Source organism: Drosophila serrata, unplaced genomic scaffold, assembly GCF_035046125.1.
Source record: "Drosophila serrata isolate PLE 108 unplaced genomic scaffold, ASM3504612v1 contig_167, whole genome shotgun sequence".
In the NCBI taxonomy this organism is placed as follows: Eukaryota; Metazoa; Arthropoda; class Insecta; order Diptera; family Drosophilidae; genus Drosophila; species Drosophila serrata.
In genome coordinates, this window is record NW_028257065.1 from 216,716 (window position 1) to 233,693 (window position 16,978).

Consider the following 16,978-nt stretch of genomic DNA (forward strand, 5'->3'; position numbering starts at 1 on the left):
ATCTTTATTCCAGTTAATTTCACTGTCACTAATGTGCAGCTTTCTCTTTTTATAGAGAAAATATACAAACTTTATTTGTTTAAAAGACAAGCTGTGTAATGTTTATATTGCATTTTTAAAAGTAAATATACATACTTTAGCTTCTTCAGAATAATTTATAAATTTCTTAGATTATTTGTTGTAAGAATTTATAATTACTGGTAAATATAATACGGCTTCAGGGATATACTTTTATTTAGAATATATTAGTATTTATTTTGGGGTGTTAAAATAATTTGTATCTTCATTAATTACTGGTTATTGATAGACTGTGTGAAAATATCTGTTGGATACTTTTAGGCATAAGCATTTTGTGAGTAGAATACAATCTTTTAATGCCACTGCTTTTCTATATATTTATGTATCAGAAAGTAAAACATAATTTACTTTTTGGGTATAAAGATTACAGACACTTCAGACACTTTAAGATGTATCTGAATAATTTGTAAGAAGCTTACAATTTCTTAGGGAACCTTTCCTTGTTCTTATGGGGTTTTTTAAAGGTTCCTATAATTAACTCTCTTCTTTGGCTATTATTAAAAAAAGTTTCCATTTCAGTAAGACTTATTTGATTTACTTATATATTTATTTTAATAACATTTTTATTTGTGACAGAAAGTGTTTAATAAATTAATTTAGATTAGTGAGGAACAGAGGCCTGGCATGAATATAAACTGGGACATGATTGTGTCTAGGACGGAATGAATGTGGCCGTCTCTTAGGAGGGACATTCTTGGGTGGAGCCTCCTGATCCTGATCACTGCTGTCTTCTTCCTTGCTTTCTTCATTGCTTTCTTTGTTGTTTTCTTCGTTGCTTTCTTGGTTATTTTCCTCATTGTTTTCTACGTTGCTCTCCTCTCCATTGTTATCACCAGATGATCCATCTTCGGAGGCATCTCCATTGGTTCCATCCTCTACAGCAGGTTCACCCTCGGAATCATCTCCATTGGTTCCATCATTATCGGAGTCATCCTGGTTTTCCTGATCATTAGATTCCTGATCCTGTTGAGCAGCAGCTCCCCAAGGCTGATCATCTTCATCCTCGTTGTTGTTGTTTGATAAATTCTCATCGGATTGGGAGATCACAGAGGACTCCTCCTCATCCTTAGCTGGACGGGCAGCCACAAAGCCAACAGCCAAGAAGGCCAATAGAGCAAAAATAATCAGGGAACGCATTTTTTTAGAGTAAACTCTTCAAGGTATTCAAATGATAACTGGTTTCCAATTTCGCATATTCATTCGCTTTTTATATAGAAAGTCTGCCGAAATTTTTGCGCAAAATCGTTTGTTATTTCATTTTTGAGGCTTCAATTACGCATTTTATATTTAAACAAATGGTTCAGGGGGACGGTGTTTTACAATTATTATTATTATTAAATTATATGACGCATATTAATTGCCAAATGTGTGTATTCCAAGAATTGGCTAAAACGCCATCAGGTTTCAACGAATTTAATGCGTCAGAGTTTGTTTATAATTTTGAAGATCAGAAAGAACTATACAACTTTTTGTTTTCTTCTAAGAATTGATTTTTAACAAAAGAGAACGGCTGAAAAAATAGTTTATTTATTCTAAAATAATATTTATATGCTTGGTTTATAGAATCTGTTATCATATTTTTTTTTTAGAAGTTTCGAATGAAAAACACATTTTCGGACGCTCAAAAGTATAAAAATTGAAGATCAATATCAATAGCCGTGTCATTCTAGCCAAGTTTAAAACATTTACAATTACAAGGTACCATTTAATTGTAAACCCTTTTATTATGACTTATTATTCTATTATTATTATTTTATTCTATGATATTTAGCAACTGAATCATATTCAAATTGGTTTAGTATTTCAAATATAGTTTTTTCTTTTCTAAAAAAATAAACAAGAAAATATAATGCAATTGTTTCTTAAAGAAATAATGCAAAACGTGTTGATTGTATATTTAATTTCCAAAAAAAACTATAAAGAAAACGCCAAATATTATCTTTACCCCAAGGGCATTATCAGAGTTCCAAGTATTTATTAAAAATTAAGAAAAACGTTGGCCCATTAGGCTATTGTTATTGTACTTTGTATCTGTGTGTGAACAGGTGTGTGCTGCAAACAGCTAATGAACGGCATAAACAGGTAATATTAATATTGAATCAACATTTCGGATGATAGAGAAGTCTCAGTGTGAATTCTACTCTTCATTTTGGGGCTCATCGCTCTCATTCTGAGAATCATCATCCTCCTGTTCATTCTGGGCTCCCTCATCATCATCATCCTGAGATTCTGGTTCTTCTTCATCCTCATCCTGAGTATCATCGGAGTCATCATCTTCATCTTCCTCCACCTCAGCATCATTCTGAACGTCCAGATCCTTTTCCTTCTCACCAGCGATCCTCAGATTCTCCTCCTCATCTACAACATCATCAATATCGACAGGATTGGCCGAAACGGTGGCCAAAAGCACACAACCAAAGAGGGCTAAGAGCAACAAGACGCGCATGGTGGGGTATTTTTTAACTAATTATAAATCCACGTATAAAATTCGTTTTTATAGCAAAAATAATAGAGGATAACAAATTTCTATGCCCCATTTTTTGTTTATTCGCCGACAGCTGTTGCCTTGGTTTTTAGACCAAAAAAATTTGGCAGAAGTCATGCGTAAATATTTGCTTGAGGGGGAACTTGGTTCATAAGTTTAAGAATACAGTAGAAATTAGTTAACTGGGATTTATAATTATTAATGGAGTTAAGGGAACTGGATCGTGTAAGCTTTATAATGTATAAACGGGAAAGTAGTGATCAACCCTGAAACACAACTCGGTTTGATAATCAATTTGAAATGATATGTCTTTATAATAATGGAATTTATAAAAGGTTAATAAGTACCATAAATGTATTACCTATCAAAAATAATACCTATATTTCCTATATAGTAATATTCAGGGGAAAATGGTTTAAACGTGGTACAAAGTTTTTAAAAACCAAACAAATAAAAGTTATTAGCCCAAATTTAAGTATATTTCTACGCTTAAATTGCAGTAAGGAAGTTGAATAATGAACATGAATGAAAATTGAACTTGAAAGATTTATATAAGCTTTAAGGAAAATTCATACTAAACAATACTTATGGTTTTTATTTCTGTATTCAAATCTCCAATTTACTTCCTCTAAATTATGGAAAAACATCACAACTACAAGAACTTCATCTCTGTACTCTAAGTTATCAAATGATATGATTCATATCATATATATACCATATTCTTTTCGATTTCAAGAGTTTTCTAAATATTTACACATGTGTTTCGCTTTGAAGTTCTTTCGAGAAACTAAAACTGAAAATAAAAGTGAACCTCCACGTAACCTTCATGACTGTTAGTTTAGTGTAATCATGTCCCAATCATTTGATCGGTTTGTACCACTTATTAAAGATATAAAAACAAAGCGAATTGTGCTGGAAATCATAGTCTCAGTTGCACTCAGCAAGTCTAGTTTTTCTTGTGGGAAATCATGCGCTCCATTGCCTTTGCCGTTGTGATCTTTGCCGGAATCCTGGCCTGCAGCAATGCAGCTCCTCAACTCTTTTCGAATCGTTATGATTTGGGTTGGTTGGAAGCCATCCTTAGGGAGGCAGGACAAAGGAATAACACGGTGCGATTCGGTAACAACACAGTGATCATCTCAGGAGTATCCAATGCTCAGGCTAATGCCAATGATGGAACCATCAGGCCAGGACCACCACAGAACCAATGGCCTAACCCATGGTACAACAACAGATATCCTTACAATAATGGTTACCACTATTACCGCACTTTGCCCACTGAGAACGGAGAACTGAAGATTGTTGAGGTGCCAGTGTCCAGCAGCGAGGAGGAATCCCAGGAGGTGGCCTACGATATCAGTGACAATCAATCCGCAGAAGATGTTTACCATCAAGAGGATCAAACCGTAGAAGAGGACGAGGAGGATGAGGAACAGGATGAGGAATTGGATGAGGCTGAGGATGAGTTGGATGAGGAACCAGAGGATGCTGAAGAGGCTACCAATGAAGAGCATGAGGAGGTCGAAGATGAGGAAATCGATCCCGAGGAGCAAGCTGTTGATGCCGAGTTGGAAGTCATTGAAAAGGAGCTGATTGCCAAGGAAAGCAATTAAGTTTGTTTGAAATATTAACTTAACTAACTCAAAAAATGCAATAGAATATTTATAAACAAAGAAAAAAATAGCAAAAACTAAAAATCAATCATGAAACAAGAACCTGTTACATACATTTCATTTCATATTTTTGGGATCATCACAGAAAAAAATTAAAAAAACGTTTATACAAATAAATTATTTTGTTTTATATTTTTCTAAAGCATAATTTTGGATGTCAACTGAAGTGGCACTGAAATTAAAAAAGTTTGTAAAGAAAATAATGAGATTAAGTATTTCAAAGATTTTTTTGAAAGACAAGAACTTAAACTTTTTAAAACTCTATATATCCCAGCTTAAATTCTTACTGAAAAAGACTTTGGAAGTCCTTTTAAGTGTAAGAAATATGTACATTATAGATATCTATGTTAATAATATTCATTAAATATCTTATTATAGATATTTAAAGAAGCATAAGGAACTCAATTTAATTGTTAAAAATATGTACATTATAGATATTTAAAGAAGACTATTAAATATCTATAATGTACATATTTTTAAAAATTAAATGGAGCTTCCTTATTCTTTAAATGTTATAAAACCTTGTTTATTTCCTCTTAAATTTGTACAGAAGCTTCTCCTTTTCAAAAAAAAGCAAAGCGAAAATCCCATTCTTGATATTTGTTTATTTGCTGGCGCCCACTAGAAAAATCTAATGATGTTTATTTGAATGCACAATCTGTGGCAAAAATCTCCGGGAGCAGTGAAAGAACTTTCTGTTCCTCCCATTCCCCCACAGATTCCAAGTACAAGGACAACAGGCATTGACAACTTGTGCGCAATTGTAAACAGTCCGAGGGAAAAAACGAAAACGAAAACGAAGACGAAGGCTTGGCTTGGCTAGAGAAATAAAGTCGCGATGCCAACACAAGTCAGGTGCTCGACGAACAAAAAAAAAAAATGGTGAATTGCATTATAATGCGGCGCGTGTTTGTAATTTTTAATGTCGACAATGAGATTAGTTGGTCGGCGGTTTGGACTTGTCATGGCTTAAACGGCATCCACATGCGCTTAACTCGATTGCCACAGAGTGCTTGGCCATGTTTCATGTTTCGTGTTGGCCATTTGCCTATGTCGACCAACCAACCACCCACCACCCACCGCTCAATGCCAATCAATGTCACGCACACAGGCACACTGATTCGAAGGGACATATTCACGCACGCATTCCCCTGACAGGCGTCCGTAAGGACTTAATCATAATTTGATTCAAGTTCGACTTGGCCTCGTGCCACTGACGGAAATTGTAGCATACATTTCAGCGCTGCGCTAAAAATAATCTTCCCCCGAGACCCGTCCGCCTCGGAATTTAACGCAAAACCTGCCATAATTGCCATTCTCTTTTTTTTTCAATTCAATTACACAGCCTTAGGTTCCGCATAATTAAAGAATTTTCATTGGCATTGCAAGGGGGGGGGAGGTATTTAGCGAAAACACCTTTTAAATGCTGAAATTCCTAATTACCGATTAGCTGAGCTGCAAATAATTTTGTTTAGACAAGTTCAAGTGAGAGGAATTTAATTATTTTTGTGTATTTAGGTGGATTTTTATATATATTTGAAGAAGAAGGAAATAAAGCTCTTCAACACAGCTACAAAAAATCATTAAGAAGTAAATGAGTATGTTTAAACAATAAACAAATATTCATTTCTATTACAAAATTGTAAAGTTTTTCCCAATAAAACCAACATTAACTTGTTTCCTGTTAAACTTCACATTTTCTCCTCTAATTTTTACAGAAGTTAATTAATTCCTTCATTGAAATTTCCACCAAAGGAATCACCAATGAAAAATCGCATTCAATTGAAAGAACATCCTCTATTGAAATGTCATCTTTGATTGAATTTACATAGAATAAAAGAAAAGTCTTGGACTAGCCTTCAATGTAATTGCATTAAAGTTTTTTGCCTGAACTCTGGTTTTAATTAAAATGGAAACCGTTTCTAGCGATCGAGCTTAGAGGCCACAATATGAATTGGCAGACAAAGGGAAAATAAGCCACGGAAAGCACCCATTTCCTTTTGCTGACTCGGGAGACAATTGCTCAATTTCCACATGCCTCTTTATGTGTATATATATATGGTCAACAGTCCGTGCCTCGGAATGGCATCACATGTTCATGTCCATTACACTTGACCCCTTGGTAAACCCCTTTTTTTTCTTTCGATTTCACCCATAAACCCCGCACAAGCTGTCCCTTTCGTAGAGATGACATTCTTGCCTGCAGTCTGTGTACGTTTCGGGTTCAAAGCAATTCGCTTTATGGCTGTGATTGCAATCGATTCCTTAGCCCAGTTAATGGGCAAACACCCACATATACACATGTCTCATTCCCTTTCTTAGCCACTGACCCCGTTCGGTTGTCGACGACCTTGTCCTGGCTGCCGTCAATTAAAGTAATTCTCTTGGCGGTTCAATTGGATTATATAAAATAACATAAATAAGACGGAGAATAATTTAACGAAACGGAAAACAAAAAGATTTAATGGAAAAGTAGGAATTTTGTGACAGCCAAGATGGGCTAAACCGAATTTATTAATGGTTAACATTGTTTACTTGACAGGGAAAATATTGTTCTATTTTCCCATGAACTTATACCACAGTTTAAAGTCCTAATAAAAACCCAAAAAAGTAAACTAAACCCTAAAGCTTTATAATTAATACAAAGAATTTGTATAATTCATTTGTTATATAGTTCTTGAAAACATTTTTACTTATTTTTCCAACTACAAACAAACGAAAATGTAGTAAAAAATAGCCATTCCACAAACAACAAACTTCCAGCTTAGTTCCCAGAATTTGTTGTCTCTTATTTCGACCTTTTGCCAGGTCAAATTATTGCAATTGCCGCACAAAGGAACGCAATTGCTATAATTCCTGTTGACACAGTTGACATGTTTTGGTCAATTTGACATGGTCTGGACCCCATGCACGGTAATTTGCATACAACAAAAAAATTACGAAACTTGTGTCTAGTCCCAGAAGGGAGTCCTAGTCGAGGCAATGTCCCAGGACACACTCTTTGGGGGGCGGAGCGAAAATATGCCATGTGTTGGCTTTAAATTATTATTTGTTGATTTTGCGGGTTCACGGCTTATGACAGGACGAAAAGGAAAAGCAAGGAAAGCAGGGAAAAAATAGAAAAACAGAGAGTGGCAGTGAGTTTGTGGTTTTAGAGGTCAGTGGCTTACATTAAAAAATGTTGGTTGAGGTTGAAAGAAATATAAATTAATTTCAGGAATTTTAATTAAATAAGAGGATATTAATCAAGCTGTTGTGGAAAACAAAAAATATGTATATTTATGTACAATATTTATATTTATATTTATGTACAAATTAAGAAAAATTAAGGTACATTTAAAGGTAAGGAAACCTATAAAATATTAAGCTTATTATTCCTGACTTAAAATGCATTTAAAAATGTATTTTTAATAACGAGTTCGAAAATACGTTTTTTTTTTTTTAGAAAATAAATCATATCTCAGCTAAAAATGCATTAATTTCCATTCGGAAAGCATTTCTATGCTAGTTTTTATAAGGTTAACAAAACTGCATATTAAATTTAAAAAGTAAAATTTGTATTAATTTTTGAAAATTTTTACGATGTAACCCCTTATAAAATTTTGTGAAAAAATTTTAAAAAATTATTTTTTGACCAGACATGGCCAGATCAATTCGGTTTTTAATGCTGATCAAGAATATATATGATTTATAGGGTCGTGATTTCTTCACTAAGTTTTAAGCTGCTGACTGAAATTATAATAACCTGCAAGGATTTTGTTTTAGAAAATAATATTTTTTTTACTACTTTTATATTTAATATTGCATTGGTTCTTATTTTTACAATTCTAATATAGTTATATAGCATATAGTTATATATAACTTCATGTTATATTATATTTTCGTTCCTTTAAGTTCCTAATTCTCTCAAAAAAATGTAGTTTCTCTAATAACCCATCAATACCCTTCAAATTTATTCATCCCCTTACTCTTATTTGTTATATTAATGTTTCAGGCTAAAAATAAGCTCGGAGCTAAACAAAATTTCTTAAGTTTTCCAAAGAAAATCCCTCCCATAACTCGCAGTTATCCCTGCTCCTGGCTAACACACACACACTCAGACACACACACACATTCCATAACTATGCTCATCTCCTGGGCAATCATTTCCTTCAACGTCAGACGCTAATTTCTGTTTGCTTAAAGGCCACATATTTTTTTCCTTGGTCCTCGATCCCTATACCATTCCTCCCTATACCATTTTCCACCGGGAAATGCCAACTCTTGCCCACAAATAAACACACAGCCTGTGGGTCTGTCCATGTGGAAACGGAAGTGTTTCCAATTGTTATGTCAATGATGGTGATGGCCTGAGCTCTCATCAAGTCAGTTGAGTGTCAAGACGAGAAAGTGGAAGAGTCAACGGAAGAGGTGATTAACCATTTCGCTCAGTGTACGTACACATATGCTGTCATGTGCAAAGGGATTATTAGGGTCAAACTTTCATCATATCTTATGTTTATTCATTACTTTCGGCTTATTAAGCTTGGTGTTGTGTTTATAATAAAGAAATAACGCCTAAAAAGGAATAAAAATAAATGAATGAATTTCAGTAAAAGAGCAAGTTAAAATGAACTTTAAATAAAGAATGAATATTTAGTGAAGAATGAATTTTTAGTAAAGAACGAATTTTAAGTACAAATTTAATTTGAAGTACATAATAGTTTAAATTTGTATTATTTAGGGCCTTAACTATAAAAATGTTTACCTAATTTTAAAGGTTACAAATCCTTAACAAATTTTTTTAAGAAAATGACAAGAACCCAGTTCAAAAGGTTTAAAAATTTTAAGCAAAATATACCTAAAATAACATTATTTGGAGAGTTTTTGATTGTACCTATTATATGGTTATTTTAATGTTAAATACGATATTTATACCCTTCCAGGGTATTATAATTTCAGTCAGAAGTTTGCAACGCAGTGAGGCGCCTCCGACTATATAAAGTATATATATTCTTGATCAGGACCAACAGCCGAGTCGATCTAGCCATGTCCGTCTGTCCGTCTGTCCGTTTCTACGCAAACTAGTCTCTCAGTTTTGAAGCTATCTGAATGAAACTTCGCAGTTAGTCTTCTATATACTCTCACTCGTATATATGTCGGAACGGGCCGGATCGGACGACTATATCATATAGCTGCCATAGGAATGATCGGAAAATTTTTACAAAAAAAAATTATAACATTTTCAGTTTTCAGCATATTTTTCAAATTTGAGATATAGCCATTTTATTATACTCTACAATTCTGTGTAAAATTTTATGAAAATCGAACTACTTTATGATATAGCAATTAAATATACATCATATACATTAAATATACAATTAAAAAATTACATCTATTTCAGTTTTAAACAGATCATCATCAAGTTTGAGGTGTAGCCATTTTATTTTAGTCTTAAATTTTGTGTAAAATTTCATGAAAATCGGACGACTGTATCATATAGGTGCAAAACAAACGATCGTTTGGTGTAGAGGAAAAATGCAAATCTGTGAATTGCAAATATAATTTATAAAAATTTAAAATTGTCAAAAAATTTGAAAAATTTAAATTTATGCCGGACCTGGCTAGATCGATTCGGCTGTTGATGCTGATCAAGAATATATATGAATAATAGGATCGGAAATGACTCCTTCACTAAGTTTCAAGCTTTCGGCTGAAAGATAGGCTTTGCTTAATTATTTGGTACATAGAGCGCTCTCCTCTGCGATTCTCAAATCTTACACTTAAGCAAGGCTCTAGCTAGAGGAAGTTTAGTTTTCTTCTTCTTCTTTTATATAAATTACTAATTTAGTGCTTGGTGGTGGATAGACTTTCATCAAGTGGATGTGGCAACCATGGCTAGATCGAGTCGGCTGTTGATGCTGATCAAGAATATATATGAATAATAGGATCGGAAATGACTCCATCACTAAGTTTCAAGCTTTCGACTGAAAGATAGGCTTTGTTTAACTATTTGGTACATAGAGCGCTCTCCTCTGCGATTCTCAAGTCTTATACTTAAGCAAGGCCCTAGCTAGAGGAAGTTTAGTTTTCTTCTTCTTTTTGTGTGTTTTTTATATAGATTACTAATCTAGTGCTTGGTGATTGATAGATTTTGATCAAGTGGATGTGGCAATCATGAAAATTATAGTTTTCTTAATTAAGGTAAGACGTTAATAAAATATCTCTTGATAATTGAAACCAAAACAAGGCCTAAAAAAGTCAAGATACATGAAAATATGGTTTATATTAAATTATTGTTTAATTACCATACCCTTGGCCGTGTTGACTAGCTTATTATTGATCTCGAAAAGTCTTTCAAGCTCTCTTTAAGAGCCGTGATGATCATGACGAGCGGGGATATGGTGTCATTTATTTGTTTATAGTAAAGTATACTTAACTCCCGAAAATAGTTTATTCAGCATAACTTACTAAACAAAGAACACAACAATGGTGATGATCGAAACTGCTCAATATAAAATATATATTAAAATAAGTTGATCTATATTTGTAAAGCAAATTTTTAAGAATTGGTATGCTTTTAAATAACAGAAAGTTAACATATTTCAAGCAATGCTTGTATATAATTTTTGCAAAAGTAATTCTTCACACAAAAACCCGCTCAAAAAATAAGGATTTTAAGCTTGCTAATATAAGCCTATTTAGGATTTTTTTCCTTGTTTGTTTCCTTTTCTTTTTTTATACCCTTGCAGGGTATTATAATTTCAGTCTGAAGTTTGCAACGCTGTGAGGTGCCTCCATTTATATAAAGTATATATATTCTTGATCAGGATCAACAGCCGAGTCGATCTAGCCATGTCCGTCTATCCTACTGTCCGTCTGTCCATCTGTCCGTTTCTACCCAAACTAGTCTCTCAGTTTTGAAGCTATCTGAATGAAACTTTGTAGTTAGCCTTCTATATACTCTCACTCGTATATATGTCGGAACGGACGAGTATATCATATAGCTGCCATTGGAATGACCGGAAAATTTTTACAAACAAAATTATAACATTTTCAGTTTTCATCGGATTTTCATCAAGTATAGCCATTTTATATTAGTCTTAAATTTTGTGTAAAATTTCATGAAAATCGGACGACTGTGCCATACAAACGATCGTTTGATGTAGAGGAAAAATGCAAATCTGTGAACTGCAAATATAAATATGTTTAGGTGAATGAAATGAAAACAGGTGTTACTTTATTGTTTTTATTCATAAATATATATAATTTATATTGTAGGGATTCCTAGTCATAGAAGTTCTATCTGCAAAGGTATATAAACTTCGGCGTGCCGAAGTTAACTTCCTTTCTTGTTTTTGATATATTTAAGTATGATATATCAAACTTAACAATATCATATATTTAAGATGATATTAGGCGCTATATATTTGTCAAGTTATTTTATTACATCTCTTCTCTTAATATATATATATATATTTACAACTCTAAATCTCATTTATTTCTATGTACTTTAATCTTATTTTATCAAAGAAAAACCCTCTCAATTGTCAACTCAGACAAGATCAAGTTCCAAAGAAAACCCTTGATATAGTCAAACTTTGAACATTTCCAAGTTTAATTGATGCAATTTAAGGGAAAACTGCACTAGAAGAACTCACTCACTCCCCCATTTTCCATGGGCCGTGAACTTTCGCGGGCATTAATTCATTTGCATAGCTGCCATCCAAAGCTCTCGCACTCTCACTTTATCAGAGGGGGAAAAACTCACCCCCAAGTTTTTCCAAAAAGGGGAAGTGGGAGTGGTCCGTTGGCGCCAGACCCCTAAGCCCCGGCCAAAACCCTAAAAATAAACATGGAGCAAAAGCACGTCACTGCCAGCTCCCAACTCCCACTATTATTCCGGCGAGCATAGAATGTGCCTCAATATGCTCCTCCAGTTACATAGACAAAAACAAAAACAAAAAAAGGGGAGTCCTGTCCAAACTGCGCGAATAAAAATAACAATAGACCCCTTTTTTTTAGGTATCCTATCTTCATAGCATAATGAATCAACAAGTGCAAAAAGGTTTCCCTTTACATTTTCGTATTTTGGTGGAAATCCATCTCTTGCCGGTCTTTGAATTTGCATAAAAGCCCATCAAAATTTTGGTTGGGAAATTGCACCTGAAGAGGGGAATCGATCGTTCGAACAATGCCTTTGATTTTCACTTCTCCCCTTCGCTTTTATCCACGAATTAACATTTTGATTGGATATTTCAATATTGCGCCATATGGCAGGTTTTGTTTTTGTTTTTGCTGGCTGGTTACAACTGTGTTTTTTGGTCAGAACTGGTTGGTTGTCCACGCTAGTTGATTTCGCGCACCTTTAATGCCTGAACTGAGCCCAGTGTTTGCTTTCTACTTTAGTCAATTATAATATATAAATTTTGATAAGATAATGGAGGAAACTCATACTCGTACTCGTTTTGGTTATGGTTCTGTGTTGGAAGAGAGAGTTTGGTCATAAATCAACACTTGACTTGGAATTTCATCAAGTACAAATTGTTGAGAGAGAGAAACACTGTTTTATATACATGAAATTTATTTAACGAGTCCCTGGCGTTGCCTTTAGATCACCTGAGTGGTCATCAGTCCCTCGCCTTCGACTTGAGGCAGGACAGCCAGTTCGGGAACGGGAACCACATCGGCAACGGGCAGGATTTCGGGAACAGCAACCACATCGGGCACCACGGCAGCCTCTACAGCGGGTTTATCCTCAGAAACCACAGTAGTGGTAGTGGTGGAGCTAGAGCTCGATGTGGCATCCAGTGGAGCAACCACAGGCTTGACAAGACGACGCCTGGGCATGAAGGGTGGAGCCTGATAGTTGTACCAGCTGTTGTCCCAATAACGAGGACCAGAATTCCAGCCGCCAGGATACCAGCCATCAGTGCCATAGTCGGGCCAGTAGCGAGGATAATAAGGATAACCAATGCGACGTTTGCCTACCGAAACTTGAGGCAGAATAGCTGGAGTGGCCACGGCCTCATCATCAAGCTGGACAGCGGCATTCTTCACCAGCAAAGTGGGTGCCACAATGCCAGGATTCTTCACCAACAAGGTGGGAGGTTCCACGGCTAGCTTCATTTGGCCAGAGCGAAGGGATCTGCCACGGAGGGACACCTGACCGGAGGACAGGGCCACCAAACTGATGCAAACGAGAGCAACAAACAGACGCATTTTTCACAAAACGAGTAACTTCTTTCAACTGAATTTCTGCGGCCTTTGCTCTCACTTTTATAGCGGGAATAATTTAGTTAACTTCTAGAATATTGAATAATATTTATTCAAATATTTATTTAGTTGAAATTTCGTCTCTGCAATTAAATTTTTGGGGGGAAGTTATGACACCTTGGCAATCCGTGCAAATTATTTAACCACATTTGCGTAGTTTTATGTTTATTTAGTTGGGTTCGCGGCATTTGGGGAATCGAAAACAGATTTTCCGTTGAATGGTTGTCATTAGCGGTTTTGCAAATGCCAACTGTTTAATTGTTTCACACAATTCGGCAATTAGATGGCAAGATTTGCATTTGAATTTGGATTCCAAGTTTCAATTTCGATTCGGGGGAAATCGTTAAAACAAAATTTAGCTTTTATTAATATTAAAAAGTTATCTGAAGTTTAAAATTATTTTAGTTTCTTGATTACAGAGGCTGTATCTTAATATAAGTTATGCATTTTAGTAATTTTAAACTGTTTAAATTAAAATTGAATCAGACTACAATGTTTATTGAAAAGGGTGTTCCTTTTGTAAGAAATTTGCTAAATTAAATATTAAACTTTCAATACCAAAAAACATTTTAAACACCCCATAAAATGGTCAACTAATTTTACCAAATTATTTTCACATTTAAATTAAATTTCATATTCATTATGGCTCATTAATTGCCTAATTATAAATAAATGAGAGTTTTTTGCTAATCGGATTACGAATGGACAAATGAGGTATATTGCCATATGGCAATTAATTAGCTAATTGCAGGTACTAAACCGTGCTTTTCAAAAGTTTGAGTGACAAGGATTAAATGGAGAACTAATTGTTAACTTTCAGAGGGAATAAAAGAGGAAAAACCGTAGGAATAAATAAAAGCAGGAAAAGATTAATTAATTATTATGAATATATTATCATAATCAAAATATTTAATATGTAAAATATATTTATATACAAATAGTTTATAGTATAAAGAATTATTGTTATGAATTATTATGCATTTTTTTTTTAGCCTTTTAAGACAAAATAGGTGGAGCTTGTGCGGCTCGTAATTATCAATTGTTTAATCACTTTTTGTGTGCTCTTCTCATCTTTAAAACATATATTCCAATCAACCTTAGTTTTACATATTTACTTTAACGAATTCACTATTTTTCAAACTCCTTTCAAGTAAGGTTTTCGGCCTCAAGACCTTGATTCAGGCCAACGGCCTTAACAATAGTCTGATTTGCATATAACCCACTATATAATTACCATTTTCATATATATACATTAAGCAGAGTGTACCGAGTGTTCAGTTTAATTTAAAGTTGGTTTAATGCACTTAAGCCCACTGCTCCTGCTCGTAAACCACAACGTGCGACATCGCGTATACGCCATGTGTGCCAGTCTTTAAAACGGATTAAGCCAGGGTCTTAGCCAGGCGGCATAATTAAAAAAAAAAAGAAACCTTAAAGCAAGTGAGGGAGTAGAAAATAACAATAACAAACTTGCGTGGCAGGCGGAGAAGCGTAAAAGATGAAATTTAAGCCATAGGATATGCCAGTGACAAGCTGTCTCGCCATCGACTGGCTGTCTTTTTGCTTCCAGATCCTCCTGCTACTCCTGCTCCTGCTCCTGCTCCTTCTACACTTTGGTTCTCCTGGTGACAGTGAAGCCATTCAAGTGTACAATGAAAGTTGGTTGCCTTGGTCAAGTTTTGGCAGCTGGCCTTAATTTCTTAACAACTTATAAATTCGAAAATTGTCACACAGCAACTTTAACCAATTTACTGTCATGGCCTTGGCTATCCGTTACCTGTTGGCCATAACCAGCAAGCCACATAGATAGATATATATTCATATATACATATATCCTTGACGTCATTAGACAGACCAAATAAAAACAAATACAAAAAAAGGAGGACAGAGAGCGAGCGTAACAACAATTAGGCTTACACAGGTCCATGTAACGCCTACTAAACTGGCCAAAAAAAAAAAAAGGAAAGGAACTGCAGAGGCGTAACGAATATGGAGAAAAATTGTACATTGAATACCCGTATATTGTTCGTTGATAAGGGACAACTATCTTATCAGATACAGATACAAATACAGCGGGAGATACCATCGGGAAAAACAGAGGAAAGCGAAGCGAATAGGCCAACTTTCACTCTCAGGAAATGCAAAAAAAAAAAAGGAAAATGTATATAAAAATAAAACCCAAATCAGAGAGAGAGCTCTTCAAACTAGTTTGGCCTTTGACCTGGCCAACTTTTTGTATATTTTCACCCTCACCAGGCGGCTAACAATCACAGATTTAATAAGCCAAGCCCCAAAGAATGAACAGAAATATCAACTTGAATGGCAAATATTCAACAGGCGGCAGTTGGGGATTGGGATTGGGACTGGAATTGGGTGTCTTTTGCCTGCTTCCATTGCCTTTGCCTGCTGGCTTTGCCTTTAGTGTTTAAATGGCTGGGATTAGGGCCAAAAAGACGCTTTAACTGCGAATTTTCAGGCTTTGGTCTGATGCGATTACTTATCAAATTGGATTTCTTCATCGCCTCCCTTGGCTTTTTCTTACAAACTTGTTGGGACTTTTTGTGGATGGCTTAAAGTGACATCAGACACGTCTTTAAATGGGAATGTTTTTTAAAATACAGTTGAGGTTGAAGTAAAAGATAATGTAGAAATGGTAATTTGTTAATTGATGTTTTATCCATACTTTAAATTATTGTTTATACAATTTATCAGTACATGTAATTGCTTTATTTTGGCTAATAAAAGGTAAAAAGAAATATACATAAAACGAAGTTCTTTCTTATTATGTTATCACTTTTTACTTATTTTATAAAAAGGTATTATTTAAGCAATTAAAAATTAATAAATATATAAAATTGATTTATTCTGAACTACTACTAATACTCCTACAGAAGTACACATTTGAATTTCTTAAATTATAAATTAAATTGTTCGGGAGACAGTGTTTATTTAATAAACTTTTGCCATTTATTATATTTTGTTAAGTTTACCTCTTATAAAAATGCTTTAGATAATAATAATTTCAGTTCATAAGGATTTTTATCATTTTAAAGTAATTAAGTTTTTAAACTTACAAACCCCACCAACATTTTTCAAAATCATATAATGTATTTGATCAAGATTTATTTAGTTTAAATAGTAATTCTTACACAACGATCACACCTGTTGATCTATTTTATAATAATAATAGTAATCATTTAAACATAGATTTTTATCTAATCAAATTTTAGACTTAAGATTCCATTAAATAAACCTAGATCAAATCTACATTTTCAAAATCAAATCATAGAACTTTAAAGTGCTAATTTCAAGCATTTAGATTAAGTTCAAGAAGCTTGATTTTGTAATGGAATATTTGTTTTTAAACCCTAAAAAAGATGTTACAACTTTTTTAAACACCATACAAATCTTTAGCCTCCCTAAAAATCAGATTAATTTATAACCAAAGCTTACCTTGTCACCCTTTGGATTCTTTCAACTTTAGGAG

At 34.2% G+C, this 16,978-nt stretch overlaps 4 protein-coding genes across 4 annotated transcripts; 1 reads left to right on the plus strand and 3 right to left on the minus strand.

Annotated features, from left to right (window-relative positions):
- Positions 1 to 669: 669 nt before the first annotated feature.
- LOC110176293 (uncharacterized) lies at positions 670 to 1,215 on the minus strand. The gene has a single exon (XM_020942614.2). The coding sequence runs from the start codon at positions 1,213 to 1,215 to the stop codon at positions 670 to 672; it is 546 nt and encodes a 181-aa protein (XP_020798273.2).
- Positions 1,216 to 2,215: 1,000 nt separating this feature from the next.
- Positions 2,216 to 2,524, minus strand: LOC110176292 (uncharacterized). The gene has a single exon (XM_086827416.1). The coding sequence runs from the start codon at positions 2,522 to 2,524 to the stop codon at positions 2,216 to 2,218; it is 309 nt and encodes a 102-aa protein (XP_086683542.1).
- A 1,007-nt stretch (positions 2,525 to 3,531) lies between these two features.
- On the plus strand, positions 3,532 to 4,331 carry EAChm (Enhancer of Acetyltransferase Chameau). Its single transcript, XM_020942612.2, has one exon. It carries the CDS (start codon positions 3,532 to 3,534, stop codon positions 4,174 to 4,176), a length of 645 nt encoding a protein of 214 aa, XP_020798271.2. The 3' UTR covers positions 4,177 to 4,331.
- Positions 4,332 to 12,825: 8,494 nt separating this feature from the next.
- On the minus strand, positions 12,826 to 13,437 carry LOC110176290 (uncharacterized). Its single transcript, XM_020942611.2, has one exon. It carries the CDS (start codon positions 13,435 to 13,437, stop codon positions 12,826 to 12,828), a length of 612 nt encoding a protein of 203 aa, XP_020798270.2.
- Positions 13,438 to 16,978: the final 3,541 nt, after the last annotated feature.